The sequence below is a fragment of the Amphibalanus amphitrite genome, unplaced genomic scaffold (genome assembly GCF_019059575.1).
Source record: "Amphibalanus amphitrite isolate SeventyFive unplaced genomic scaffold, NRLGWU_Aamphi_draft 001464F_arrow, whole genome shotgun sequence".
NCBI lineage: Eukaryota > Metazoa > Arthropoda > Thecostraca > Balanomorpha > Balanidae > Amphibalanus > Amphibalanus amphitrite.
This window is the reverse complement of record NW_024882957.1, coordinates 1-27,944: the sequence shown is the minus strand read 5'-3', so window position 1 is coordinate 27,944 and position 27,944 is coordinate 1. Positions and strand designations below refer to the sequence as shown.

General features: G+C 51.7%; 1 protein-coding gene across 1 annotated transcript; it reads right to left on the bottom strand.

Moving 5' to 3' along the window:
• Window positions 1-351: 351 nt before the first annotated feature.
• LOC122373233 (arf-GAP with coiled-coil, ANK repeat and PH domain-containing protein 2-like) lies at window positions 352-27,848 on the bottom strand (the record flags this gene model as incomplete). Its single annotated transcript, XM_043351083.1, has 10 exons — window positions 352-2,540; window positions 12,414-12,534; window positions 16,748-16,847; window positions 18,772-18,935; window positions 24,513-24,898; window positions 25,361-25,541; window positions 26,042-26,300; window positions 26,562-26,725; window positions 27,133-27,364; window positions 27,753-27,848. Coding segments are annotated over 10 exons (1,959 nt in total), but the record flags the coding sequence as incomplete, so codon positions are not given.
• Window positions 27,849-27,944: the final 96 nt, after the last annotated feature.

Genomic DNA, 27,944 nt, shown 5'->3' with positions numbered 1-27,944 from the left:
ATGACGAGGTGCCCCGCACCCGGCGACGAGCGATGACGCACGAGGTGCGCTACTGTCGCGCCCGGAGATGTGGAGCACGGTCACCCAGCTGATGAAACCACGGCTCTGCATGGAGACGGCTCAGGCCTTCTGAAGGACGGGTCGGCCCGACCAGGAGGTAGGGTACGACACTGACACGCATGGCTTGGAGCGCACCGTCAGAATCAGGCAATAGTGATATAAATCACATCACACATGCTGAACGTGGTTGTGACATTTTAAGTTCAATATCAAACGGCCTATCTTGCATCACTCCATCACTGCAATGATTTACGGAACGTATCAGCAGGATCCCCGTTTCAAACAAGCAAAAGTGGTTACTTGCATATATTATAAGTATCCGTGTTACATGCATATACAGAGCATACATGAGCACCCCGGTCCCTCATGCGAGACCAGAGCCTGACATACAGGTGGGTCGCCACAACTGGCCCCACCGCCCGCGGCTCTGGGACCCAACTAAGTACCATTCCGCTACTGAGACAGCCGCATGTCGAGCACATCTGACCGGGCACGCTCACTGAGGTAGGCGGTGCAGTTTCAGAGACACAGCTAGATCGGCTGAGATAGCGAGCGCCGGGGGTTCCCAACTGTGTATCACGATGGGGGATCTTAGCTGGCGTCTGTGCCGTCGCACCGCCTGTATTGGAGCGCCCATTGGTCAGCTATGCTCGACTCTCGGCCGGCCGGGTCACAGCCAGTCCGGCGCGGGTTACCGGTCACTGTCCCGGGGTCAGGGACGCCGGGGCATATCGTTCAGATCACTGGGCCACGCCGGCCCACCGGCCGCGACGGGCGGAGCGTCGCCGGTCCTCGGACGCACTTCGTCGGTCATACACTGTCAGACAGTTCACAGAGCGATACATGGACTCTCATGGATACACCGGCCGAGACCACACACATGACATAGGCCGCCGGCTGATGGGTAAAACTTCCCACCGACCCGCAGGTGGCAGAAGTTCAAGGAAGTAAGACACGGTGATATAAGACGGGGGCGGTTTTCAGATCCGGGACCTGCGCTTGACAGCCGTCCAAGCCACGCCAAGCCGAGGACGAAGCTGTGGTATAAAATAGGCACAAGCACTGCCAAAGCCGACACCAGCATTCAGCAGTCACCATCCGGCTCATTCATTGGAAGCCCAGCAATGAGCGAGTTTTGAAACATTTTATCAAACAAAAAGTACTTACTACTTGGAAACGACTACCATATCAGTTCGTTCCTGCCATTTTGGTGTGAAAAACAGCATACGACACTGCATAATTGCTGATGCACCCCTTATATGAGCATAATCGTCATGGTATGAAACTTTAAGCCGCATAACAAAATCGGTCACACGATTGGTCGTCAAGAAACCCATTCAGAAAAATATCTCGGTGTCATGAGTAGCATACAAAAGCAGCGAAAACGGTTAACGACCACAACATTTTGCGAGACCGTGAATAAGCCAAATACAAGGCAGCTAAGGAGCTCAGTACAATGCAATTATGTAACTAAGCGACCATGATAAGCAAAAAGAAATAAAACAAAGCACGAGTTGTGGTCCCCAACTCTCCTCAAGGCCTCTACTCACTCAGACTCAAACTTCGAAACTAACTACCTAGAATACTCACAATAATGACGATCGTACAGCATATTTGATAAAGCCTACATGTGGGTTCTGCACTGTCTTGCATAGACTCCGTCCCCCCTCTCCTGATGCTATCCTCTCCTTCGCCCGGCTGTATAAAATGAGACTGGACATCTTTCATAACCGATGGCAGCCGGTGCTCACGGGTACCGGGTAACTTAACGACGGCTCCTGAGTGGTAGGTCGGTCTTGTCCCCACCACCGCCGGCACAGTCATCACAGGTACGCGGGCTCTCATGGACTGACACAGCAGCTTTTGATGACACCCAGCAGAGTACTGCTAGAGCTGGGAGACGCCAGCAGTAGACTCAGGCGGCCGCTACAGGTCTTCGTGGAAGCAGTGTCAGTCTCCGCTACGACTGAGGTTAGCCGGAGACGGAGACGGAGACGGGGACGGGCTATACCGTCAGCAGGGAGCTGGTCTGTCCAACCAGCCGGGGCCTGTGTCTTGAATGGGTTGGGTACGCCGACTGTCCCGCGATCCACCAGCCCAGTTCGACCACTACATGTCACAAACTCAGCTTAGACGTACCGAGAGCCCAGCTAACTATGGGGTGATCTCAGGGCACTCTCACCCACCTACCTACCGACCACGTCCTGACTAGGTCCACCGTCACCTACTGTTCCGGAGGCGGTTGCGCCGGGGGCGGCGGCGGCTGCACCGGAGGCGGCGGCGGCGGGCGCGAGGGGATGGACAGCGGCCGCTCGGGCGAGGCCGCGGATACCGCCGGCGGGGGGAAGTCGACCGCCGAGCGCCGGTTGAGCGTCTCCGGCGCGTCTGAGGCCCGGAGGGAGAAGTCGCGCACCACCTGGTTGAACGTGTCGTCGTCGCCGATGTCGGCGTCCGAGTCGCGCAGCTGGCTGACCCGCAGTCTGGGGAGGCAGGGGGAAGAGGCTCGTCAGTTAGTGGGGACACATGAGCAAGGGGCGCGTCAGTTAGGGGGAGGGGGAGCGAAGAAAAGCTGCATGTTTTACTGCGTCACGCCCATGAATTTTGCGATGGGATATGAGAGAGGGAGAGAGAGAGAGAGAGAGAGAGAGAGAGAGAGAGAGAGAGAGAGAGAGAGAGAGAGAGAGAGAGAGAGAGAGAGAGAGAGAGAGAGAGAGAGAGAGAGGAGAGAGGAAGGAGGGAGGGAGGGAGGGAGGGAGGGAGGGAGGGAGGGAGGGAGGGAGGGAGACCCAGCTGTAAGTGTTCATCCATGTTTTCTGTGTAGAGGTGATTGTGTGGCTAAGTGTTCGAAGGAACGCAAAAACACTAAGGTTATATAAGGGTTTATTTCATTTATTTTTCTAACACCTTCGCGGAACCCATCGACAAGGCCAAAACGGGGCGCCTTTGATCAGCGGTCTCGGAAGTCCAGGAAGCCCTCCCATTCATCGGGTGTGTTATTGTGTCGACAGAGACCCAGGGGAGGTGGTTGCCGCAAAAACAGCGCACACCGCCCGGCCGCCGAGGGACCCTCCGTCTTCGGCGGGGTTGTCTGACGTCACAGAGGGAACCCGGTTACGTCCGACGAGGTTACCGAGACAGGAAAGCGCATCTCGAGGCACGCTACCAAATACCGACCGACTGACGGCATCACTCTCTGTTCTCAGCATGCTGCGGCAGGGCCGACGGGCCGGGCAGGGTCGGAACTCGGCGGCACACATTCCGCGCCGCGTTACACACGAGAAGGCCGTGTCTGCTCCTCTGACGTCAAAGAATGACTGTGCCGGCGCCGCGCTGCGTGGTCAGATTGGTAACCGGCGCAGGGTGGCCTGACTGAGATAACCAAAGGGGATGACAGACAGAACGGCACAAGGACGATAAGACCTGCGTAGTGAGAGGGGAGGGAGGGGACCACTGCAGGTCACTACCCGGTGTGTGCCCACCAGTCACTCAGGGAGGGGAGACTGATTTACCACGTGCAGAACATTGCCCTCTGGATTGGTATCGCACCGGCAGCTGGGCTTCAGCACGTGGAACGGAATGCCTACTCCTTGCGAGCGCAGCCTTGGTATTGCATCTATCAAAACTGAGCCACTTCATTCATTTTCAGACGTTTAAAAGAGTATCAACACGAACACATCATTGGCCGATAAGTATGTATCGGAAAGTTGGACAAAATATCCCATTATTGCATAACGTTGATAAAGATCAAAACAGCAACGCGCGACAAAACAATTTGATTCGATTTTGTACCTTTCTCAGCGACATGGCCCGGAGCACATCCCCCATTAATGCGATGTTCCCGGAGCGAGAGAGTCCGGGCAGACCGTTAGAGCCGACAGCAAGCTGGGTTTCTTCAAACATTGACACCCTGAGTGCTTGGATACGGCGATATGGAACATTCCAGAGTTGATGACTGGCCGATGGCGTCATGTGAGACGGTCCATACAAACGGAAACGGTGGAGATAAGTTACATAAGGAATGATTTATTATGAAAGTAAACACGACAATCCTGCTCGACCAGTGTGGCCAAATTGGTTTAGCGATAGGGGGAGGATGTATAAAAAAGTCGTACGAGGATGTCACTATTTTCAAAAAACTCGTCTTCAGCCTCAATTTAGGTGCAGTTTTTACAGATAATGTGGAAAAACTTTACCTGACGTCAAGTTCTGGCGGAAAGTACAAAAAACTCCAAATATTGTCATTAAAGATGTTTAAAAAAACATTGCAAGCGCGACAGCACAAGTATGACGGTGCGAATCGTACATTGGAACATTTTTAGTCTTTATTCCTACACTAGGTATGCTTTCACGACAAAAACGTCGTGATGATGTAATTTTAAAATTTCTGAGGATGTCATTATACTTTTCATTGGGGGTGACTTTCCCCGCAACATCACCAATTTGGCCACACTGTGCTCGACAAGCTATGGGGAAAGGAGGGAAGATTATGATTTTTCCTTATACCTCTTCAGAGCAGCACCTGTTCACATGGTAAAAGGGCTCGATTTACATCATAACGCCGTAGACATGAACAGCTGCTCGTTCACCAGCCAAGGTCTGTATTTATCGCTCCCCGGCCGTAATGGGTGATGAAAATGGGAGGGAGGACTCGTCATCGAGTCCAGCCGCACTACCATCCCGATGCGGTCAGAGGCGCCGCGAACAGGCCCATGTGCGCCGTGTCAGCCGCGTGGTGCGGCTGGCGCCTCCCACTATAAACGACCCGCCGCCGCTGTCGGCGTCACGTGGAACGACCACGCAGAGCACGTGATCGGCCGACGCGCCGCCACAGACAGTCGGCGCTGGCGCACTTCCAAACAAACCGGCCGTCACACGAACGAGGGCATCTTTTTAGACTGACGCGACGTAGTAGGTACGCTAGGTCAAAGTCTTGTCTGCGTTCACCCCAAAACATAAATATCGTCTGGTAAAAGGCACGGGATTGTAGGCTGGTAGTTTACTAACAGTTGAAAGTCCAGTAAGAACTAAAACGGTGGGAAATTCCAGTTAAATACACTGACAGTAAGCAGGTTCACTTCAAAGCACGAGAAAGAAATAGTATCGATTCATTACACTCGACCAGCCTAACAGCATTCTGCAAGGCTTTTGATAAATAGGAGTTAACGGCGTGAAATTAAACGCTAAGTGGCGAGAAATGAGTTGAGCTGTGCCGAACATTTGGTAAACAGTGCTTTCTTGGTGTTTTAACATATCACAAAAAATATACAAAATGAATGTACCTACCATCCTTAGTAGCATGTATCTTTCTAATCACCGACCATCTGCCAATATTTAACAATTGCACCCCCGTTACAGCCTGAAGTGTTCACACACCGCGGAATATACGCCTCGCCAGTCGCTTCTCAACACCGACCGCGTCTGGCCGTCGGACACCGGCAAAAAGCCGGCCGGCCACCGGACAGCGGCGACTGACCAGCTTCCACCACGCCACCGTCGGCTATTACCTGTTTTTCTCGCGCCCTCGCACGCCGATAGCGGCCATAAATGCTGTGTAACTGCCGGTCGCGGCGGCATTAGGGCCGTTTGAGCCACCTGTAATGGCCTGCTGGTTGGACTGACACCTGTTCGTGGGGCACGGTACAGGCGCGCGTGGCGGCCCGGGCGGCCCAGCGCCGCCGGCGACTCGGGAAAGCCTTCGGAGCAGCCAGTAGATTGAACACGCATACCCATCCAAGCCATGTGGATACAGCAATGGAAAGGGGATCGAAACACGTGAAACAGTGTGAGAGGTCAGCAGTGGTCAAAGCAAGCGGCAGTCCTACAAAGCCTACAAAGGAAATGCAACCGAAAGATCAAGCCCTTCGATGGTTTGTCTTCTTATCAAAACATGCTCAAGAAGTTCGTGTGGCTCATTCATGTCATCTAGCACCGGGCACGGGTGAAGCAATTCAAGCTCCAGACTGGAAGGATAATCCATCGTCTACCGTCAAACATCTGCTCGTGTCTCGAGCGATGCAGCTCGTGAGGTGTGCCTCGCCTCCCACGGAGCCCTATCACAGACCCCAGCTGGCATAGGCCATCCCCGGCCGCAAACACCGCTTATCGCTGCTGGCGGAGCGCGATGGGACGGCCAAGAGAGCACCGCATCCGCGGCGGAAAATAGCGGCCCGCGGAGCCGCGTGTATCGGCCGGTCCAGGCAGCTGATGTTAGACTTTGACCGGCAGGTCGACAGGCACGGGGCCGGTGCCGGGATCTAACGGCCATGGCCGTCTCAGGGGACCCGCCCGCAAACACAGAAATCTGCGCACCGCCACCCCTGGGACCGGTGTGATCCGAAACTGACCGGTGATGACCTCTCGGGGGTGCGCCGCCCCAGTGCACCCGCACCTATTCCCAGAGTCAATATTGTGGGTCAATGTCGCCTCTGGCCCTCTGTCGCCACTGACAGGGCAGTTCCTATGAAAATAATCGCCTCTGGAGGGGCGGCAGCGCGGTGCGCCGCGACCACACGCGATCCGAGGGGCGCTCTCGGGGGTCCGGGGCGATGGAAAGTGACGTCAGCGACCAACCGCCCTCCGAGGGGCGGAACCTCGCCACCGGAAACGCGTGGTGAAGCCTGTGACAGAGATGGGTCGACCACCGGCAGCGATCGGACACATACGCGCTCTCACGACCGCTGGTGGGCACTCGTAATGAGACGGCCACCTCAGACCACATGCAATGACGCATACACGTAGCCAAACACGGCCTATCAGTTTTTTTTTTCAGTATAAGTTCAGTATCTCCTCCACCAGATAGTTACATTTCCTTCCAGTTACCGCTACATTTTCTGGTCCATTTTCTGTTCTTCCAAGTTCAAGACCAATCAGACTTGTAACTATCTTCACATCAAGTCTTTCATCCGAAGAGGGATGCCCCGGTTATGATCTGGTAGTTTTACTGGCCGAACGTTTGAGTTGAGGTTGACATTTTTGTTCAGAGCTATTGAATTACCTGTCAGGAACAGGCGGTGGCAGGGGAAGGGGAGGAGGCATACATATTTCCATTTTCCTTCCACGCCATTTGTTGGATGGTGAAACATGCATGATTGTTTCGGAATAACAACTTTGAATACCCCAGCCCAGATACTTCTGATTACATAACAAGCATTTCAGTATGCTCCGACTAGCCATTTGCAGTCATTTACGGGTACCAATGAGTTTCTGACGAGTTCCATCGGTGATCGGTCTGTTGGGCGAACTCTCAGAAATCCGGCCGTCGTGGCCGGCCTTTTATTCCCACGTGCCACCCCCACCTCCGCTTCCAGTCCTACGAACCGAGCGACGCCTCTTTAGACATCTCAGCGGCACGCCACTGCCTGCCTTCTATTGTATTCTTGGCGCGGCGATCCGCACCGCATTGTCGTCTCTGATACGCTGCCGGATGACTGATACTCATAGCTGAACACGTCCCATTGATGGACCCCTCCGAACAGCGCCCTCAGGATATAACATAATTCTCTGATGGAAATGGTCGACTTATTATTAACGCAGTCCCTACATAGTCGGAATCAACGCACCAGATGGCACCCAGCAATCCGAGATCACTGAGAACACGACACGTTACCAGTGAGACGCATCTGAGTAGCAATGCGCTGCGTGTTAGGAGCGGCGACCGAGATGGTATGTGAGCATTGCTTTTAGAGCCTTCGAGCGACGGGGTCACGGGCTGCACGACAACTCACTCCATCAGTGCAAAGACTTATTACCAGCCTACCTCTGTGTTAGAGCTCACTTCTTGTTTCATGTGTCCCATTCATAAACTCCGACACTCGCATACCTTGAGAGGTTTTCTCAAAGTTGTGCCACCGCAGGCTCGATTCAGGACAGGAGTGAAACCGGCGACCGGCAACTGTTGAACTGAAATAGACCCGGGCCAGGCATCCGCCAGAACTCATCCACCCACGGACACTTCAGCGCAACTCGAACATAATTCGCACGTGCGTCACAGGACCTTCGTAACTTCTGTGATGGTCGGCTCGAAACGTGCATGCTTTTCAGGGTCATTAACAACAGTTCAACGTCCTAAGTATTCGTACATGGGGCCGGGGGCGATAAATCCGGTCATTTCTAATGGGGAGAAACGGTCTTTTTTTGTACCCGAATTTACGATGGTAAAAGCAAGGAGCATTCAAAACCATCTACCCGAGTGAGCCGCAAAGCTAATGCAGATGCTACCACAAATTTGCAAGTAATTCGCGCCAGTTATCGATCAAACTCGTCTTACATAAGACACAATTTGGATACGATAAAATCATCCTGGCAACGACCTGACCTAATAAAAAGAATTTCAAGGCCTTCGTAAAGATATTTTCCACTAGCATCCACGCAGACGGTGCCTGTCTGCAATGGATCGCTGAATAAATATCACCCGGCGCCCAATCCACATACATCGCGGGGCCCTACAGACAGCCGACCGCTGTATTGATAACAGAGTTCGGTTTGACCTGCCATGACCCGCAGTATCCGCCGCGACCTTCTGGGTACCGGCGTGGGCCGCCCCCGATGGGCCCCTCGTCCGTCTGGGCCCCAAGGGACCCTGGGACCGGCCGACCCGCGCCCGGTCGGCCAGACAGACCGTTTACACTGAGTGGCGACACGCTATCGGCACGCAGGAACGGCGACTACGTTTACCGATCAGGGCGAGGGGACTGGAGAGTTACACCGCCGAAACGCTGCGTCTCCATGGTGCGTATTAGCGGTTCCTGGAAACACGCTACGAGTTAGGTAATGAGTGCCAGACCGACTCGATAATTTATGTCTACGTCTGAGTGATGTTGAAACCCGGCACTTCTCTCACAAAATTTGACATGGCCAACGATAATCAAATGATGTAAACCAGTATCTAAGGGCACAGGATGCTTCTAGTACACCACCGCAAATCCGTACAATTCCTCCCGTAAAAGGAATGCGCAGCTGCGTTTCTTCGACTGCTCCTGAACGACCCTCTCCAGACATCTGGGACGAGCATCATAAGATTACACGGAGCGATCTGTCGGGGTACCGGTGGAGTGTGACATGAACAATGCCGCCGCTTTACGCCCTTAAAGTATTAATAAGCCGACAAAAGCCGCACACATTATTGCTCAACCTTATTCCGGTTCTCTGATGGCCATTGGTAAACGAGCCTTTGCCTATCCTAGTCAACAGATTTTTAGACGGAACCATTTATTATCTATTGACTTGGCCATGAACTGACTCCTAAAGAGGCACGCCCATCTCTGTATCTGGTGACCAATCATACCCCACAATATTTGGTCACAACTGGACCTAGCAGCGGTGCCAATGGCCAGCCAAACATTCCACGCCAGCGTCTGGTGATTTTTAACCTGTACACTGTCCTCAGTAACCCACAACAGCCGGCTGGGTTCAGAGGTCCGTACGCTGCACCCCGTACCCGGAAACCCCACGGGCTCTGGTTCCGGATGGAGCCCGTGACCTGGTGTGCCGGTCTGCCTGGGCGACACAGGCGCGAACCACCGCTTCCCACCGTCTGTCGGCTGTATCAGTTGACTTATCATAGTAGGTCCCGTTTATTCATCTAAAACGTCCTCGATAATTCAAGTTTCTAAAAACCTATGCCTCACTTGAGTCTGCCTCATTGCATCAAGTTTTCAACATGGTATTATGCATGCAATCGAAATCATTGTTCTTACGATAGTGTTTCGTCTTGAGGAAAACATCCTTCCCCAGATGTCATGAGCGCCAAATGACAATTTTCGTCAGTAGGACAAATTCACAACATTTGTGAGACATTACAAAACCGCACCATCATGCTACATGGCCCAGCAGGGCCAGTCAGCTACTGATGCCGTGTGCGACCGGGGCCTCCAACAGACATACACACCAAGATTACTTTACTGGGCAGCGGGGTTGAGTTCATATTGCACAAGGTTGGATGGGTCTGGAGTCTGGACACATGTCTGGGCACGTGTCAGCCGGCGTCGAACCAGTGAACCTTCAACCTGGCGCTGTTAAGCCGGACGGCAGCCTGCATGGTGTGTGTATGTATAGTGAGGCGCCTTGTGTATACCCGACTGGGGTAGCATCGGGAAGGTCTCCGAATCGGCCAGTCCTGCCATGCAGTGCATTGTGCAATGAGTGAACATACACTGCAAAGTTTGCCTTCTGTGTTTCTGTGACACAGTTGCCATTTAATTCAACACTCCGAGAAGAACCCACCACATTTTCACCACATTTAAGCGAAATAATAACATCTTCACGGACTCTAAAGGTAAAAACCACGGTCACCTATCAAAAACCAGCTCTTCCAACAAATATCAGCTATCGGGTCCATAGCGCGTACCCATTATCCACCGGCCATCTAATGGCTCGCGTCGTGCGCGGCCGGTCCGCTCCACGGCTCCGCACGTCCAGCGGATATGGACATACCACACACGGGGTGTGCGTGTCTGCGGCACGCACACGCCTCGCACGCACCGGCGGCAGCCCGCCTGGAGACAGCGGAGAGGAGAAGGAGAAGGAGGGGAGGAGAGAGAGGGAGAGAGGAGAGGGGAAATTCCATAGCGTGGCCGGCGGAGGAGCACCGGACGTCGGCGAGTCGGGAGAGGTTCAATAGCTGCACTTCACCCGGTTTGAGAGGAGGGGAGCGGGCACTTATTGAAGGTCATTGAGAACAAGGGTCAGAGGAAAGGTTTTCCCTAGTGGCGCTCACTCGCATCCGGAAGGCGGGATCAGCAAAGCCCGCGTAGGTAGGTATGTAGTGTCGTTACTCTCAGCCGATTAGAGACACACAAACCGACTAATGTTCTTGAGCAAAGGGTGAAGCAGAGCAATGGGTAGCGCAATTATTGCGATACACAAGCCCTACAAGAAGTGTCAATGTGGCGCGGGGTAAAACATGCAGCTGGCTGAAAAATATGTTTCGATACACATACATTACAGGCCCCTAAGTTTAGGGTTATTGAGCTCGAGGGTAAAATTAAGTTAGTAATAACAACATATATTTTTATTCGAGCCATGCAAGCTTCAGTTTGAGAATTGGGTTAGAAAACTCAAATATTCACAGCAAGACGCGGTAGACAATGTAAATATGCGCATTGGGTGCACTACGCTTGAACCGATCAAGTAATCACATTCAATATTCAAATAAAAAGAAACAACCATCGCCCCGCAGTCCGCAGTCCTCGCCATTCGCCACATCTACCGCTCAAGTTTCACCAAAGAAAATATACTCTCTAACGCGCCAGCCACCGGAGATATCATTGAGCCGCAACGACTAACACTCTGCCGTCCCGGGCGCCGCACGGAAGGCTCCGTTCCTGCGAGCCGGCGCGGCGCAGAAGGCTCCGTTTCTGCGAGCTGCCGCACGTCACCAACTCGCCTGTTCCTTCCGCGCCCCGGTCTGCCCGGAGACAGGCGGGTAGTGCGACACCTTGTGCGTCACCAAACGTCCATTAGGGGGCCTGCAACAACACTGCCGAGCGGATGGCCAGGCTTCTGGGAATCGGCGCCCGCCGGCAGGGAGGACGCACAGGGCCCGCAGAGAGACAGTTCTGCCCGCTCACTTCGGACAACAAACACTTAGTCGACCGTCTCACAACGAGCCTCGACTTTTTTATAGCGACGGCTAACAGTTTGAGTTTCTAGAAGTCGGGAGGGTGTTTGTTTTTACGCCTTTTGCGGCCGAGGCCCGCCGGTTTTGCGTGCGACGAAGCACGTCAACTATCAACATTGAACATGCTAAACGTTTTCAGAAGCTAACTGCCCGTAAGGAAACTATTACCAACAGTTAAACACTCACACATGTTTTCAGGAGGATGGTGGGTTACTCATGAACGCTACCAGTACCAAAACAATAACCAATGGAATCTGAATGAGAATCGCGCAGCAAACACCGATTCCTTTTGTATGTTTTTGCAATAATTCACCAAACATTAAATTGTCACATAAGGATGCTGGTGAGATAGTGATGCCAGGATTTTTGGCAGAGTGCTTTAGCACATGCATATTTATTTTCTGTATCAAAGTGTCTATTTCTGAGATAAAATTTGTAATAAAAATTGCACATTAACACATGATCTTTTGCTAATAGATATAGGTACCACAATCTTCCTTACGATTGCGGGAGAACATGATTGCATGAAAATATTCCGTGTTCAGTGTTCAGCGCCTGTGTGTTGTCCTTGCCTTTTGCAGGCGGGCACTTCAGCGCATATTTTTGGGAGTTTGCCAAGTTCCAAGCGCCGTAATTGGTATTTGGTAGTTTTGGCATGCTGAACAGTGGCCACATTGGGTAGGCACTTGGCAGCCGACTGATCTCACGGGCTCGGCCCTGCGGATCGTGTACTCACAGTGTGACGATGTCTGCGTTGGTCTTGTTGACGGCTATCTCCAGCGGGTCTCGGCCAGCGTCGTCCCGAATCCGCTGGTTGGCCTTGTACTTGAGCAGCACGCACACCTGACCCATGTTCTCTGGGGAAGGCATGGCTTGAGCTAGCTTGGGGTCACGGGGTCAGCATCATCCCCCCACAAACCTGGCTCACGCTCTCTCGGGAAGACATGGCTCGGGTCAGCTAGGATCGGGTCAACGCGAGGGACAGCATGAAACGGAACATTGGTGAACTACCTGCAGCATCGCATGGTCCGATGCAATATGAAATATGAAAGCAACAACGAGAAAGAGCTCTAAAACTGGGAAGACATACGCTCAGTGGATGATGGCACATCTGCAACGGAGCAAAATTATTGCCAGAATACGAGCACAACAAATCGCAAAAGAAGTGTTAACGAATTCCAATATAATTCGGTTTATTTCCATCTTTGGAGAGCTCCTTAAGTATCAACGAGCTTGTGACCGAAATCCAGAGAGGTCAGTCAAAACTCCTTCAAGTGGACTATATGGTAGCACCAAACATGCAAAACACCCCATGGTCCCTCCGTCCGTCGTCTCCAGCACGTGTGTCGCTAACACTCTAGGGACTTCGCCGTCATTCTCTCCACCACTAGCTCCCCGTGGCGCGGTCATTCAGCGTTATACCTGTCGAGCGGTACCGCACGCCAAGGCCGTATATAGGCCGCACGCTACCAACTGATGGTCTCAATCACCCACTGTACTAACGGCCGCAATACGACCGACATCGAGCCGCGATGGACTCCCTGTCACGTTCGGCGGACAATACCTGCCCATGACGGGCATTCCACAGACGGACAGTCGGCGGAAATGAGACAGAACTGCGAACCGAGGGCGGACAGAATGGTCAGCCAGACGTGGTCCATCCCCGGTGGCCGTATCGGTGGATTCATCAGCGGTGGATCGGCATCCAAACGAGCGCAGAATACTAGTAGACGAACTAAGGGCCGCTTATAGTTCAGAAATAGCAAACCGGCAGATCAACAGCATTGAATGACCGCGCCTAGAAAATCTCACAAGCTTTAAATAAGTACAAGCGCATGCGCAAAAAGAGCAAGAACGATGACTATCTCAAAAGTCACGTTATTGTGTCCGCTGTCCATCGGTAAGAACACTAAAAGAAGTGTGTTGCGAGGCAGAAAATCACCTTTCGTGTTTTTCACTGTTCAGGCGGCACAATACAGATGTCAATGTCACCGATCGCGCGTTAGATGAGCCAGAGTTTAGTGGATGAGCCAGACAGGTCAGCACCGTTGAATGGGAGATCCCAAGGCAACGAAAAAACGTGCGCGTGGGCGACTCAACGGATAACTATTAACTATATTGGATCTATCTGTAAGAATCTTGATTGGATCAGCAAACTCGGCAGTGTGTCCAAGACTGCGTGGGAGGCAGTGCCGGTTACAGAGCGTAACAACTTACCAAGAGCCCTCGACACTAACCCTAGATCATGGGCGAAGTGATCCACGCCCCTTACAAACGGATCTACCGCCAATGTTCCAGCAATAATGTAAGGCACCTTTTCTTGCTGAATGTTCATGTGTCTACGGTAAATGTAGGAGCTCACGATGCTTACTGCTTCGTGAGACACACCAACAAGCACTTCCTGAGCCACTGTTGGTGCAGGAATACAATCGCACATGACGCAAGCGAACACTCTACCCGGCCCATTGCCCATCAGTGTACTCCACACGCACTGAGCTCGACCGGTGTTAACAGCGGACAAAAATCTGCTCCTTCCGTTTCTCTCAGGTGCCCCCCCCCCCCCCCCCCCCCGGTGTGCCATCGCCAGTCTCACGACCTTGTCATTTCCGACAATGACGCGGGGCTGGTCATAAACAGGCTGCACCGTTTGTCTGTTTACTCCACGGTGTATTATCCTCAACGACTCCTCGGTACAACCTACGAACCCACCACTCTGTGTACTGAGGCCTCCCATCGTCGTACGGCGACCTCAGATGACATCACAGACACAACAAACGGCCGTCGACCACCTCCGTACGACACAAATCATTCCCTATCGCCCCCGTTCCGGGCCCCAGACTCTGCCGACAGACAGAGTCCGGCCTCCAGGGATCGCTCGACCGAGAGCTCCCTGCGAGAGGCCGGAGGTGTCGGAAAATAAACTGAATCCGGGCGGCCGGAGCACGGAGTGGTGCTGGCATCACTCGCCCTGTCAGCCGGCCGCACGTCTGGCCGACAGGTCAGGGGCCCCCTCAGGGGCGCCGCAGGGACGCAGCGGGCCCCACGGTGGTACCGGAGCCAGAGTATGAGCGGAGGTGTTGAGGGCGAGGGAAGGGAAGAAGAAGATGTTGTTATGAAAGAAGAAAGGGAAGGAAGCATCAAAAGAGCAGTCACGAACGATAACAACTTTCTGAGTAGAACAATGTTGGAAAACTGTGATATCGATAACATCAGATCAGTGATATCCCAATCGAGGAAAAAAAGACAATGTCGCATGCTGATCTAACGTCCATGGACAGCTGCGACCATTATATAACTAGCCAGCCGCAGTCAGAGACCAGGAATTGTTCTAACATGGTGAATTCCCGTTCATCCCCGGCGGTTCGACGGGACAGTCAGTGGATAATGAGCCTCGGTTAACCTCCAGCGGCTGATCGTGGCATGATGTGATCTATCAAACAAGCGGTCACCAGAGCCACTAAACAGTCAGAGCGGCCCCTTGCAAGCCGTTGTCAACAGCCCGGGAACGCAGGTCGGCAATGGAACAAACAATCATAGATTATCGTGCTCTTCGGAGCGATTGTTGCTGTAAAACGCTACATTAGGTGCTTTGTCGGTTATTTGGCCGTCGTTGTCATTCAAAGATGATTATCCGTATGAAATTGCGGAGGTTCGGCCAAACAATTGTGATGAAACGATTCCGAATGCGCCAACAGTCGGTAGAATATCCACTGACGCATTAAACTGAGCCTGGCCTACACATTAAATCCTCATAATCCCTCCCCCGTCTCCAGTAAGAAAAGGAATAAAACAGAACGATGAAAACATTGCAACAGAGAAATGAGTCAAGGGCGCCTACGTGCGTCATGTTTTGTATATTTACACTCTGGGTTTCTGTTTTCATCAGGGAGGTCCGGTGACGTGAACTACTGCAATTCTGACTACACTGTGTGTGTATGGTGTGTACTGACGTTATCCCTACCCCGGCCGCACCAGCCAATACCGGGCGCCATGATGTGATTTCCGAGACAGGCACGGGTGGAGACGCCCATAACCCGTGACTCGTGACGTCACTACATCCCATGACTAGTGACGTCATCGGTCATAGCCGACATCGTTACACAATCCCCAGCTGGCGTACACTCGACCAAGGCCTCCTCTGACCGCACTATTGACATACACCACCCGTCAATCCGCCCTCTCCATCCGCAACTCCAGACACCCAGACCCATTCGTGGCCAATGACTAACCCCCGTTTGCCAGACAAGGTCCATTTCGCCAGTCTGAAGGCCTTTAAGAGCGTCACAGAGCCATGAGTTCATCCCACCGTACACACGCCACTCATCTGTGGCCTGATGACCTCCGACGCTACCTACTTCCGAGTCACGTCTGGTTTGCGACGGTGTGAGACATAACACGGACGAATCAGCCGAGACCCAGACTGGTCGAAGTTTACACCGATCAGCAGCATGTCCAGGGTATGCACCGGTATGTTTACATTTAATCAGCCGACAAAGGCTTGGATATCCACAAAGGAATGCCTCTCAAGAGTTTGAATGACGGGGTTTGTGCAGAAGCTGGCTGTTGAAGTTGGGTTGTGAAGTTGGGAGTGCCGGAGGCGCATTTGACGCAAGCACTCAGCTATTGGATGATTGTTGATTGGTAAAATGATTGGTGGCAAAGTAATGCAGCGACGCCACGCTCTACCGACTGTGCGACTCGGAACATGGGAATCCGCAATCCGAGTGGGAGTCCATTTCACAATGAAATCTTGGCGCTAGGGTAAAATATGACATCGACCCCATCCAATACCATTCCAAGTGTCACATGAGTCAGTTAAGGACTCGAGTAGCTACAGATCCTATCACATTATTCACACCCGTTTACATAGCCAGTCGCTTCTTCTGAACTTCTGATCGAGCGCCGTCCCAAGGCGTCGTCCACAGAGCAAGAAGCTCTTCACTACTTTCAAGCCTCACTTTAAATACACACGTGTCTTGTCTCATTCGTGCACTAACTTTCACCATCACCCACTCTCTCATACGAGACTATCCTCATTCCTCAACTATAAACAGAGTCGCTGAAGCTCACCGTTTGAGACGGCTAGGTGCAGTGGCGTCTGTCCGGCCGAGTCTTGCACATCCGGCTTACTGCCGTTCAGCAGCAGGTGCAGGCACGCCATTACAGAGCCCTGAGAAAACAACGATCTGACGTCAGGTCACAGGGGTGGAGGTCATGTCGTGTTAGAGGTCAGAGCACGTGGCTAGAAGTCAGATCGTTCGGCCAGGGCAGGTCAAGTCTCGCAAAAGACAGTGTACACAAAGAGGTCAGGTCATGTCAGACTAGGAAAGAGTCCCGAAGGTCAAATCATTCGGCCAACGACCGATTTCATAGTCGAGGCAACAAAGGAACGCAAATAACCATAGTAGGTATGTTGGCATGGAGACACACAGGCAGATACGATGCGGATAACAATCCGATAATAAGCCAGGTAACCTAAAACTACAGAAAACTAACAGAAACAATCCGTTATTAGACGATAATGCTGAGAACAGGCGCCAGTGTAATGCATTAAAGACAGAAGGGGCGCAGGAAATGCAATTCTTTTGACACTGACGGTGGTAGTATGTACACAATCACGGGCAGAAACGACCCAGCAAACACCACCTTGACGACAGCTTATCCGATCCAACAAAATAGCCGTCAATAATACCAAACCTGACCTGAGCAGAGCCCCCTTATGTAAGAGGGCATAAATATATACATTCCTATGCCCCACTCAGAAACCCGCAAAATCTTTCAAGACGACATAATCCTCTCATACAAATCGGCCGCGTTACAATAATACTATCAGGCGCTCTGAGCCTCCTCAGTCAACCTCCTGGTGGGAAATAACCCCACAAACACTAACATACCAACTGCAGAACACAAGTGGTTGGAGGAAAGGATCTCTTCGGCAGTGACTGCTTTGTTAACACTGCATTACTGGCCCTTATGCCACCACTTATTGACTCAACAGACGATTACAGCACGTCGAGCAGCGCGCTCCATGACCCAAGTGGCCCACTCGACAGCCAGAAGGAGCAGTACCAACTGTCACCCCCTCATAGACCGACGGTGTTACCAACCACGACCGCAGCAGCCAGAAATGTTACCAAGTGGCATGGATAGGATTTAGCGACATCACCTGAGATTTGGCTGCAGTAAACAACAATGAATCTGTTACGAGAATTTGTACGCATTTTCACCTGATAACGCATCTGCGATCATCCAACCACTCAAGGTTATTGAGCGTTTAACCAATAGAGTAAACAATTACTGACAGTACCTTTGACGGTTCGGACACGCCGTAATCATTGAAGTCCAGCACGATTCGAAAAAAACGTCCAGCTGCGGTACCCGGCGACACTGGACCTTGATAAACCGAATACGATCGGAGCCGCGGTAGCCCACTACGCTGCCGTCCAAAACACGCAGCGCCCCAGCTGATGCGAAAACACGACAACAGCAGAGAAACGCTCGCAGCCCAAATTGCACTGCCGTGCTCCCATCTGCAAAGTGGCTTTCCTCCCACACTGGGTGAGCTCGCAAACAAGGCGTGCGCGTTGGCTCGTGTTCCGATCAGCACCAGCTGACTGAGCAGGGAAGGGGATTCACTGAGGGATTGAGGGGACGAGTTAATACAGAGGGTAGAGAGACTTCTTCGGGAAAGAAAGATGGGCGGATATGCGTGATACAGATCTGCAGGCAGTCATTACCTTATACCGTAGATAATACCCGCGGTATAAGGCGCCAAGCCATCAAAACCTAGATCCTGGTTCGGTATTAGATGGGGATAAAATAAGCAGCATGTAATACAGCTCTTTTACGAGAGAAATGAAGGTTGCATTGCACAAGTAGCAGAGGAAATGCTGAATAGACTGAAAAGACGAAGGTGCAGGACATTGGTCCCTGGTAAGCCGAAAACAACCGGAGCGGTCGCCACTGCGCAGCTCCCATCCAAAATACGCAGCGACAGCATATACAGGTCACCCGTCACAGGACCAACAGCACAGGACGGTGGAGGTGTGCGTAGGGTCCAATCAGCCCCCCCCCCCACACACACACACACTCACGCTGGTGACGGCCGCGTGTAGCGGTGTGCCGCCGTTCCTAGCCGTGTTCTGCCAGTTAGGTTCAGCCCGGAGCGCCAGGGCGGCGCACATCACCGGCAGGTTGTGTGCCTCGGCCGCCTTGTACAGCAGACTGTTGGGGTGGAGGGAGCTGATCACCTCCGGGTCTGTGGGCGGAGGACACTATGGGTCAGTCGTCAGGTCACAACGGGTCAGTCATCAGGTCACAACGGGCCAGTCGTCAGGTCACAACGGGTCAGTCATCAGGTCACAACGGGCCAGTCGTTAGGTCATAACGGGTCAGTCGTCAGGTCATAACGGGTCAGTCGTCAGGTCATAACGGGTTAGTCTACAGGTCACAGCGGTCAGTCGTCAGGTCACAGCGGTTCAGCTGTTAGGTCATAGCGGGTCAGTCGTTAGGTCACGGCGGTTCAGCCGTGAAGTTAGACCACAGCAGGTCAGATCACAGCGGGTCAACTAAGGTCATTGCGGGTCAGGACAGCTGGTCAAGTCAAAGCAAAGACGTGCCCAACACGGTGCATTCGGTAAGTCAGACACTTTTGATGAGCTCAATTACTATAGCCGTCTCAAAGAAGACAAACCCGTACTTGGCAATTGAAAAAACATTTCTGAACCGTTGTCCATAACAGCGTAACCCAAAGTCAAACGGCGACATTACGTATGATAATTCACATAGATGACAACGTGAGGTACTCCCACAACGTGAGGACGGAAAAAGCTTATGATCGACTATACATATATCTGTATTGCATGCGTCAGCGTAGAATCACGGTGGACGGCCGCAAAACAACTGCTGTGCGGTAACTACTTTATCAGCTGCTTTCAACGCATTCCCATCGGGTCACACCAATTAAGATCTCTTAAGTCTCAGCAATTCTCAACCAAATATCAAGCCATAAATAAAGATGCCTCCATCCTACCCACATAGCGTATTTTAAAGTATCCACCAATACGCCTACCAACACCTCTATGCGCCCGTCACCAGCAATTAGATACCGTCGGAATCTGTCCACGCTTACCACCTGCCCACGTCAGTCATCTGCTAACCGGGGGACCCTGAGTGAGAGAACTGGCACCACCCCACCGCACCATCGCCCTCCCAGGCGAACCTCCACTCCGTTCTCGGAACCTGCTCAAACTGTTTGCGGCAGAGGAGTTTTTGTCAGCCCTGCGGCGCAGTTTTGTGTCCGTTTTTGTCGCACTGGGTTCGGGGAAAGGGGCGACTGGTGACATGGAGCAGCATCCGGGCCACCACTAAAGCGGCGACACTTTGCGCCGACCGGGGGGAGGGGGGAGGGGCTTGTTTGGGTGGGGCCCATTAGTGGGGAGTGTCGGGAACATTCCCCGATCATAAGGTGAATCTGATAGAAATTGTGATGTTTTTTAGCTGAATTTAACTAAATTTTCATATTTAACCCGCGCGGGGCTGGGGTCTCCAGCCGAACGCGCGGGGCTGGGGGGGGGGGGTAAATTTTACCCCCCCCCCCTGTTATCTCCCGAACTAATGGTCCGATTTTGAAAATTCAAACGCCAATCGAAAGATCTCATCACGAACAACTAAAACATGTACTTAATTTTAAGTTTGAGGTCAAGGTCAAGGTCAGGTCAAGGCCCAAGGGTACAAATTGCAAGTTCCTACAGTATCGGCCTTGCACCGTAGTTGCCGAAGAATGGAGTCATGGACTGAGACTGATCGCCCAAAACGTGTTCTTAGGCTACCAAGACAATATTCGTTGCATACAATATCATTCAGAGGTCAAGGCCAAGGTCAGGTCAGGTCAGGTCAGGTCACCAAAAACAAAATATAGAAAAGGGCATGTGCGACACATGTTTTATGGGTCACTTTATTCATAGAATTCAATAGGCACACTCAATAAGTGATATGGACCACCTCTGGATGAATTTCAGGTCGAGGTCAGGTCAAGGTCAGGTCAAGTGAGGTCAAATTTTGAAGTTGGTTATTAAGGCCTAAAAAGGTGTCTATCTGATGCAGTTTTTCACGGCGAATCGAATGGTGCTATTTTTGTTTCCGTACGAGGTCTAGAACTGCCAAAAAAAGTCATTTTTCAAAAAATTGTGTGTCGTGACGTCATACAATTTTGAATAACTCCCACATTTTTGAACCGATTCTTCTAAAACTTGGTATGTAGGTGCACATAGACCACTTCTCTGACATATATTCCGGTTTTTTCGATATACTCAAAAATTTTGATTTTATAGCTATTTTCCCAAAAAAGTCAGTTCTTTGAAAAAATTTGGGCCAAAATCCAAAATTTTCAAAAAACCGCGATAGCCATTTGATAGACAAAGTAAAATTACGTATATCCTTTTTTGTTACGTCTTGATTCCTTTAAAAATGAAGATGTTAGCGGCGTTTGAACTTTTGCCGTTTTTGAGGCGAAAATGGCGAACATGACGTCACTAAAACGTCAATTTCTCAAAAAATTTCCGACGGATTTCGCTCAAATTTTCAGGGAACGTGTCAAATTGATGTAAGAAAAGGTACTGAAAGTTTGGCGGCGCTGCGCGCCGCCGTTTTTTGAGATATTGCAAAAATTCGCGAGGGGGGGGGGGGGGTAAAATTTACCCCCCAGCCCCGCGCGGGTTAACTCATTTCATATGAACTTAATAAGAGGTCTGTAATGTTTATCGTAGCAGAATACGAGGTCTCTCGTAGCAGAAACACTGACAGCGGTTCTAAGTGACCTCGGTCAACACTCGACCGGCGGCAGTCGGGGGTAGGACAGAACGTTCCCAGAAACCCGACAGCCACCCCAACGACGAAACCCTTCCCGTATGCTTGTCAGCGATAAGCTGCCGGTGGTTGTGTGTACCAGTAAGCGACATTTGACGTCAACCTGGGACCAGCGGGAATACGGTGGGAGCTAACGGCTGTTTCTTTCTCGCAATGTAAGCACACTCTCTCCGTTGGCGTCAGTCGACTGGAGTTGCCAGGCAGGCTCAAAGCTGCTCACGTAGTACTGATAGTTCCATTCAATCCTAAAACGTTGAAAATGGTATAAATAGCCGTCAGAATCCGACATCGTGATAGAATATGCGAAAAAGGGCAACCAAACACATGCGAATGTATAAAAAGAATTAAGCGCTTAAGAACGCAGTACAGAAAGTGGCGTGTTTATAAAGCAAGAATCAAACATTTCTAGTCGGTTGACGATCTCAAGTGCGTATTAAGTATGATCTGCGCAGCATACATGCAACTATAAATGATACTTTGATGCAATCAATTCAGCCTACGACTGAATGTGTGAGGACTGTGTATATTTTGGTCCTATTGACCCAGCATATTATAGAGGCTCAAATCACTGGCCACCAGCCGCCAAACTTCAACGGTTCCGTCTTGCCCACCCGTGTGTGAAATAAAACTTTATCTTTATGTAGCTGCAGTGCCAACGGGCCCAGGTAAGTAACGTATACCATACCATACTGCACCAAAATCATCCAAAAAAGTCCTTGCAAAAATGTTAGCTACTGCCGCACGTGCAGATCTATATTTCGGGAAGAGGAAGATTTTTCATTTTATGTACGTTTATTTTTTGTTTGATCTTACCCCTCATAATTAGAGCGAATGATATCATTGTTTGAATAACGGCATGACCCAGCTACGTGGTACCTATCAGTTAAAATGAGTTTATATAACTATCGGTCCCGATGCATAGCAGTTCATATACGCCTATACATCACACTATGCATGCGGGTGAGTAATATACACAAACTCTGACTAAAGGCTGCCCCACACTGGACCTCGCATGCGGGTTGCGAGTTTTTGGGTTTTCGGGTTTCTTCAAAATCAAATGATACAATATAAGCTGAGTGACCCACATTACCATCTATCAAGCGAGCCTGCATGTTTTTAGCTTGCGAGCCACCTTGCATCACATTCCAAAAGTTTTTTTTTTATAATCAACTTTTGATTGCCTCGCCGCTGCGAGGTGTGCGAGTTCTGCCAGGTTTGCGGGTTTTTCGTTGGAGTCGAATTTTGGTTCGTTGCTCTGTTATTGCGACTATACATATGTAATTTTCTGAAGGTGTACCGGCTTCATTGCATCCATGAAGTTACCATAAGGGAACGGTGTAATCACTCTACATATGGATTGGTATTATGCCCGCAAACTCAAAACCCGCAAACTCGCAACCCGCATGCGAGGTCCAGTGTGGGGCGGCCTTCACACCTTCAGAAAATTACATATAGTCGCAATACCAGCGCAACGAACCAAAATTCGAGTCCAACCAAAAACACGCAAACCTAGCAGAAATCGCAGACCTCGCAGCGAGGAAAATTGAATGTTGACTCAAAATCAACCTTTGAAATGCGATGCAAGGTGGCTCACAAGCTAAAAACATGCAGACTCGCTTGTTACATGGTGTTGTGAGTCACTCAGCTTAGATTGTATTATTTAATTTTGAAGAGACCCGAAAACCCAAAAACTCGCAACCCGCATGCGAGGTCCAGTGTGGGGCGGCCTTTAGCAACGCAAAGAACCAAAATTGACGAAGGCGACCATAAAAATTATAAGAAGTAAGGCTAACTAGAGAACCAAAGGAGATTAAATGATAACTAACGATATTAAAGAAAGAAAGTGGTATTTGATCAATGTAAAAAAAAAAACACGCAAAGCCTTTGGTAGGCAAAATAAAGTTATAAAAAAGAAATAGAGTCGAAGAGGATAATGTCAGTCAAATTGATATGGTTGAAGTGACAGTATGAAGACGTTCAGAGACAGCGTCTACAATTACACCTTAAATGTCAATGAGCCTCTACGTTAAATAAAACCCACAGTTAATGAATGATCTCACCACCGGATGCCCTCTATGGAACGTCTGTGTTTGATCAATAGCGTAAACTAAGCCCAGTTATACACACTCACGGAGCACGTTTTAGGCGGCGTGACAGCCACTTATCTGACAACACTGAGGCACCAGAGCTCACTTAGGATAGGTATGTGTCATCAGCTGTATGGGTTGTAAGATTGTAAATCAACCCAGACCCATCAATGATTGAGGTTGGAGCTGGGCTCCCAATGCCTGACGCATATTCGAATAATGTCAACAGAGGAAAATGGATCCTAGAATTACATGGCCATGTTTGCCCGAGGTGGAATATATTATGTGGATTCAAAATGAAAAAACTACACATGAAACATATTTCATAGCCATTATCGAAAGATATAGCACATTCGGTTCACACCAGCCGATTTATCTGGGGGTAGTTGAGTGTAAAACACTCAAGACAATCTTAAAGAACTCGTAAAGATAGCGTACCGGATTGCAATGCAGATCACGGCGCCATTCCAAAATGACACAATTTTCAATGGTATGGACTATGGATGTTTCGTTACTAGAAAATGCTTGGTAACTTGCAAAGGTTTTGCTGGCACTACATCCAGAGATAAGTGTGCTCAAAATAAATAGGCACTTTTTGAAACACGCTTCTAAAACATGTCTTCAGTTGTTTATGACCAAACAAAGTTTATAGCATACTGTTTTCTATCATAACGTAACTTTCTACGATTTTCTCTAATTTGTGAGCTCCGATGACGATTTCGCGCGGTTAGGGTGCCTGTACTGCTGTGGTCATCGGCGCGAGCTTGGCTACGCTGTCTAGCGGTGTATCATCATCCTCCATCCCCCTCCTCCGGTACACCCCTTCAATCCTTCATCACTAAAACCCCCCAAGGCCGACGAGCCTCCACAGAGCCACTGACCGGGGTGGGAGTCATCCTCGCCCTCAGTCGAGCCGCTGCTGTCCTCCAGGGGGTCTCCGGCGGCCGGCGGCGGCGGCGGGGGCGGCGGCGGCTCGCCCGCCAGCTGCTCCCCGAACACCAGCAGTCGGTCGGCCGCCGACGGCGCCGCGCCGCCGCCGCCGTCGATGATGACGGCGCTGAAGCTGGCGGGCGGCGCGTCCCCGGCGGCCGGGGCCGGGGCGGCGGCGGCCGTGCGCCGGCGGTGCGGCCGCTCGGCGCTGCGCGGCCGTCGCCGCAGACGGCGCACGCTCCAGCGGCGGGCCACCGGCGGCGCTGCCGAGCCCGGCAGCCGGCGCACGAAGCGCACCTCAGCGTACTTGGCCCGGATCCACGCCTCGCGCACACTCCTGAGGACATGGACGGACGGAGAGCCGGTCAGAGAGAAGGCAGCTGCGGAGACTGAATAGACTGAAACGTCAATATCAGCTTTGTGACTAGCGATGATCATAGCAGCATAGGCGAGGTTAGACCACGGCAAGTACAACTTTCAAGTTTGGAAAAAAAACAGGCCGATGGCCAAACGGCTAGAATGCCAGCAGATGGCGTTCAATAACCTTGTGGCGCCGTTCAGTCATCAGACTTTCACTGCCGTCTACCATCATCATGCCTACGCCCATCTGCCCTTATGAGCTGTTCGATGTTCCGAAGTATCTCCCAATCTCCCATCCATCACCAGTTATCACTCTATTCCATGTCTGACACCTCACCCGTCAAGTCCCTCATCTCATCGTCCCACCAATTATACTCATACGTTCCACCGGCCACCTCCCCTTTCGTCATCTGTCCCGTCTACCACCCGTCCTCCTCACCTCTCGGAGTCGGGCGCCGGCCGCTGGAAGCCCTCCTGCACACACTCCTCGTACACTCTGTTCACCACCGTGTTGCCCAGCTCGGCAAACACTCGCAGAATCTCCGGCTCGAAGTCGTCCAGCGTCAGAGAGCGGATCTTGCTCACGTGCACGCCAAGACTGCGGTGGATGCCCGAGCACTCTGTCGATAAGGCGACACGGTTCAGGGAGAGTCAGCTTACGGTGGGACAATGATAACCACTGAAATCGGCATTAACTTCAGATGACTTTCAAGCAATAAGAAATTGAAAAACGTCGTCAAAGCGGTGTCACCAAGGACCATTTCATCGTTGTATCGTAGTATCATCACAACGTAGCATCGCAACATCATCACCATCATCAACATCGCAACATCGTAGTATCAAAGTTAAGCAAACTGCAGGCAGATGGCAGCATCTGTCCGGTACGGCGTGGCCACTTGCCGGTTGCCAATTGACTTGCTATAGCCACAACCGCAAGCCAAATTGTATGCTGCTCTTCATCCTCAAGGCCTCTGGGTTCCACCCCTAAAAGTTAATAAGCTCCAAATATTATCATAGACGGGCCACAAGAATGACGAATTTGGCTTCACTCCCCAACTGACCTCCCTCCCATCCGCACGCCAAGACTCTCTGGCCAATCGTGATTCCCCATTTCTCTCACCGATACAAAGCGTGATCCCCAGGTTGATGCTGGACCAGGTGGGGTCGGGCGCGCCGCAGTCGCAGCATCGCTCGTTGCCGGGGATCCGGCGCACCTGCTCCAGCACATTGGAGCGTTTCTGGGTGCGCAGGGCGGGCGGCGGGCGCTCTTCACCCGCGCCGCCGTCGCCGCCGCCGCTACCGCCGCCTGCGTGAGACTGGCGATTGTCGGAGGCAGCAGCACGACTGGAGGGCCGGTCGAACGCCGCACCGATCCCCGCCTGCCAAGGGCAGGGGAAGAGGTCAACGAAGATGGTAGGTGCGGTCGCTACTAGTGCAATCGAAGGCAGAGACTCAGAGAAGGGGAGAGAGAGGAAGATCGTCTTGATCTTGTACATAAAAAATGGACACGAGCAAGACTCGGTCACGATTTATCCTATCCATCACCCTATCTAGCCCGATGATTTTCCACCTGCAGTGCCTACACCCAGAGTCGATAACTGGGTTCACTGTCAGCCCTAAACCTCCCTAGTTCTACCCACCTGCAGCGCCTCCACCCAGAGTCGGTAGCTGGGCTCGCTGTCAGCCTGCATGACGTGGCTCTTCTGCGGCGAGACCACCTCGAAGCAGTGCCGCCGGTCGATGTCCGGCGCCGGCTTCACCGTGCAAAGTCGCAAGTCCTCCTCCATCATCGTGAGATCCTCACCTGGGGGCCAATGGTCAGGTCAGGTCCTCACTCGGGTCATCGGTCAGGCCAGGCCTCCACTTGGGACACCGGTCAGGTGACCCCAAGCGAAGTAAGGGCAGGTCAAGTCAGCGCTTCGCCTCAGGGTCACAGGCTAGTAATTGTCAAACCATATGATCTAACACCATGAAGGACACGACGTCAATGATTCTTTCAATTAATCAAGCTAAAACAGTTCTTAGATTTTTACTTTTCACCCTCCCCTACATAAATAATTCCACACCTACGATGGCGCAGCCCGGAACCCAACCAGAATGCGAAAAAACTGCAATAAAGACACATCTCCCACAGCATCTCTGTCGGAAATGTAACACACCACCCCTTCCCATCTTCACGAACCGCTGTAACCAGCCCCTCCCCTCGCTCACCGCTTCGTTTGCGGTATTTGAGCTGATGATTCTCCAGAGTAAACCAGCGCCGGTTCCACGTTTTGAAGGCGTTGGTGGTTCGTTTGAAGAGGTACCCTTCCATGAAGACGCCTCCGTCTGGGGCCGGTACCGGTCGGTGCTGAGAGGCCAGCGCGTCCTCGTGGGTGACGGCGGAGTGCCGCGTCTCCAGCTGCTGCTCCAGGCTTTTGGTGCGAGCGCGCAGCTCTTCAATCTGACGGTGCCGGGGGGGGGGGAGGGGTCAAGAGAAGAACATACATACAGTGCTCCGCCCAGAATGTCACCACAACGGAGTTCACCAGAGGAGCACCATGTTTGTCATATCCACTGACGGGTGATCTATAACGACAATCGTGGGAATCAACTGCATTCGAGCGAAGGACCAACTGAGCCAGCCGCACTGGTTATACACAAACTAGGTGTCGTTAGTGTGCGACCCATGAGCCGGAATGAACATTGAAAATATTGTGCGACATAGCCATTTTATCAAACACAGCATTAGCGACTGCCGGCGGGGGTGATAACGGCTCATCCTCCCACCACCGATTCCCACCGGTAACACTACACCATACTACACATATCCGTGTGACGGCTAGTCTCACCTGGGCGCCAATAGCTTTCAACTGGGGATCTAGATCCTTGCAGAGGTCGTCACCCTGGTGGAAGAAGGTGACCTGCGACTGCAGGTAACTCCGCACCTAGAAATAAACACCGGAACAGCGGCAGTCAGCGGTCGGGCTCACTAGCTAGGAAATGACTGGATTTCGCGCCTGGGAATAGCCAAGGAAAATATA